Source organism: Cebus imitator, unplaced genomic scaffold (assembly GCF_001604975.1).
Source record: "Cebus imitator isolate Cc_AM_T3 unplaced genomic scaffold, Cebus_imitator-1.0 Scaffold2326, whole genome shotgun sequence".
NCBI lineage: Eukaryota > Metazoa > Chordata > Mammalia > Primates > Cebidae > Cebus > Cebus imitator.
Genome location: NW_016109641.1, coordinates 2,906 through 4,459, shown reverse-complemented (window position 1 = coordinate 4,459; position 1,554 = coordinate 2,906). Strand labels below are relative to the sequence as shown.

At 46.5% G+C, this 1,554-nt stretch overlaps 1 protein-coding gene across 1 annotated transcript in view; it reads right to left on the bottom strand.

Annotated features, from left to right (window-relative positions):
- Positions 1-1,171: 1,171 nt before the first annotated feature.
- The window catches only part of LOC108299143 (phytanoyl-CoA dioxygenase, peroxisomal-like), a gene marked incomplete at its 5' end in the record, with an annotated part of 3,040 nt that continues 2,657 nt past the window's right edge, over positions 1,172-1,554 (bottom strand). The window contains one exon of the mRNA XM_017521510.2: positions 1,172-1,420. Coding sequence (XP_017376999.1) covers positions 1,212-1,420 — 209 coding nt within the window. The remainder of the gene's footprint in view (positions 1,421-1,554) is intronic.

Here is a 1,554-nt window from a genome sequence, read left to right as displayed (position 1 = left end):
AAAAAAAAAAAAAAGAAAGAAAGAAAAGAAAAATGCAAACTAATCTGTAGTAACAGAAAGCAACTCAGTGGAGCAGGGAAGGGAAAGACGGAGTGTCCTGATTGTGGTGATGATTTCACAGGTGTGCATGTGTAAAAAATGATCAAATGATACACGCAAAACACAATTTACATGACAATTATACCTTAATAAAACTTTTTTTTTTTTTTTTAACTAAAAGCTCTTTGATTGTCCTAAAAAGTTCAAACTAAAAAGTTCCTATTCTCCCCCCAAGATAAACTGCAGACTTGTTAGTATAGCGGCCTTTTCTAATCTGGTCCTAATGTACCCTTTTGTGTTCGCCTCCTCTGCTACTCCCCAAAATATGCCCCCACCCCCAGCCCATCTAGGATTCAAGCTCCCCGGGTCCTTCCCATTCTTTGGTCAGGTTCAGGCTTGCCCTTGACCTTGTGCCTTCCCATATAGACTCTTCCCTATGGGGCATTCTACCCTGTCCTGCAAGGCTCAGGTCAAACACCAGCCTCCCCAGATCCTTTGCCGGTCTCTGCATTTGCAAGGAGACAATCTCTCCTTCCTTACTCTGAGGGCCATCAGGTAGTGAGTAAGACTAACTTGGTGCCTACCACACACATCTGGGGTTGACGTGTTTATGTTTTAGCTTTGCAGCTAGCTTTACAGTCTTCGACACGATACAGCACCGAACCAAGCTCCCCATCTTGGCTGGCTTTCACACACATGTTGAGGCCAGGTACAGTGGCTCATTCCTTTAATCTCAGCACTTTGGGAGGTCAAGTCACTGGATCACTTGAGGTCAGGAGTTTGAGACCAGCCTGGCCAACATAGAGAAACCCCATCTCTACTAAAAATACAAAAATTAGCTGGGCATGGTGGTTCACACCTATAGTCCCGGCTACTAGGGAGACTGAGGCAGGAGGATTGCTTGAACCCGGGAGGTGGAGGTTGCAGTAAGTTGAGCAAGATCCTGTCTCAAAAAAAAAAAAAAACTAATTGCAAGATCAAAAAACAAAAAAAAAAAAAAAAAAGTGTTCAAAAAAAAATAATTGTGATGAACGTCTTCTCCGGCATCCTTGAACTTTTTCTGATCTTCATTGCAAATCTTAGTGCAATGTTTTGCTCAGAAACGAAATGCCATCTCATTTGTAAGCGCTTTTTGGATACTGATGTGAAACAGAAACCGCAAAGGAGACAGATCAAGACTCAGCCACAGGCAGACCTACCTCCCACTTGGGGTAATCGTGGGGCTTCAGGGAGCCCCTATGGGTGCCTGGGAGCACAACCAGACAGCCGTTGTTCCGGTCGATGGGCTCCATCGCCGTCCAGGCGCAAACGATGAGATTGCTGGGCCTGAAGGGGAAATAGTGCAGGTCCTGGTGCAGGGGATGGCGGGACGTCTTCTTGCCTGAAAGAAAACCTGCTATTAGCCGGGCGCGGTGGCTCAAGCCTGTAATCCCAGCACTTTGGGAGGCCGAGGCGGGTGGATCACGAGGTCAAGAGATCGAGACCATCCTGGTCAACATGGTGAAACCCCGTCTC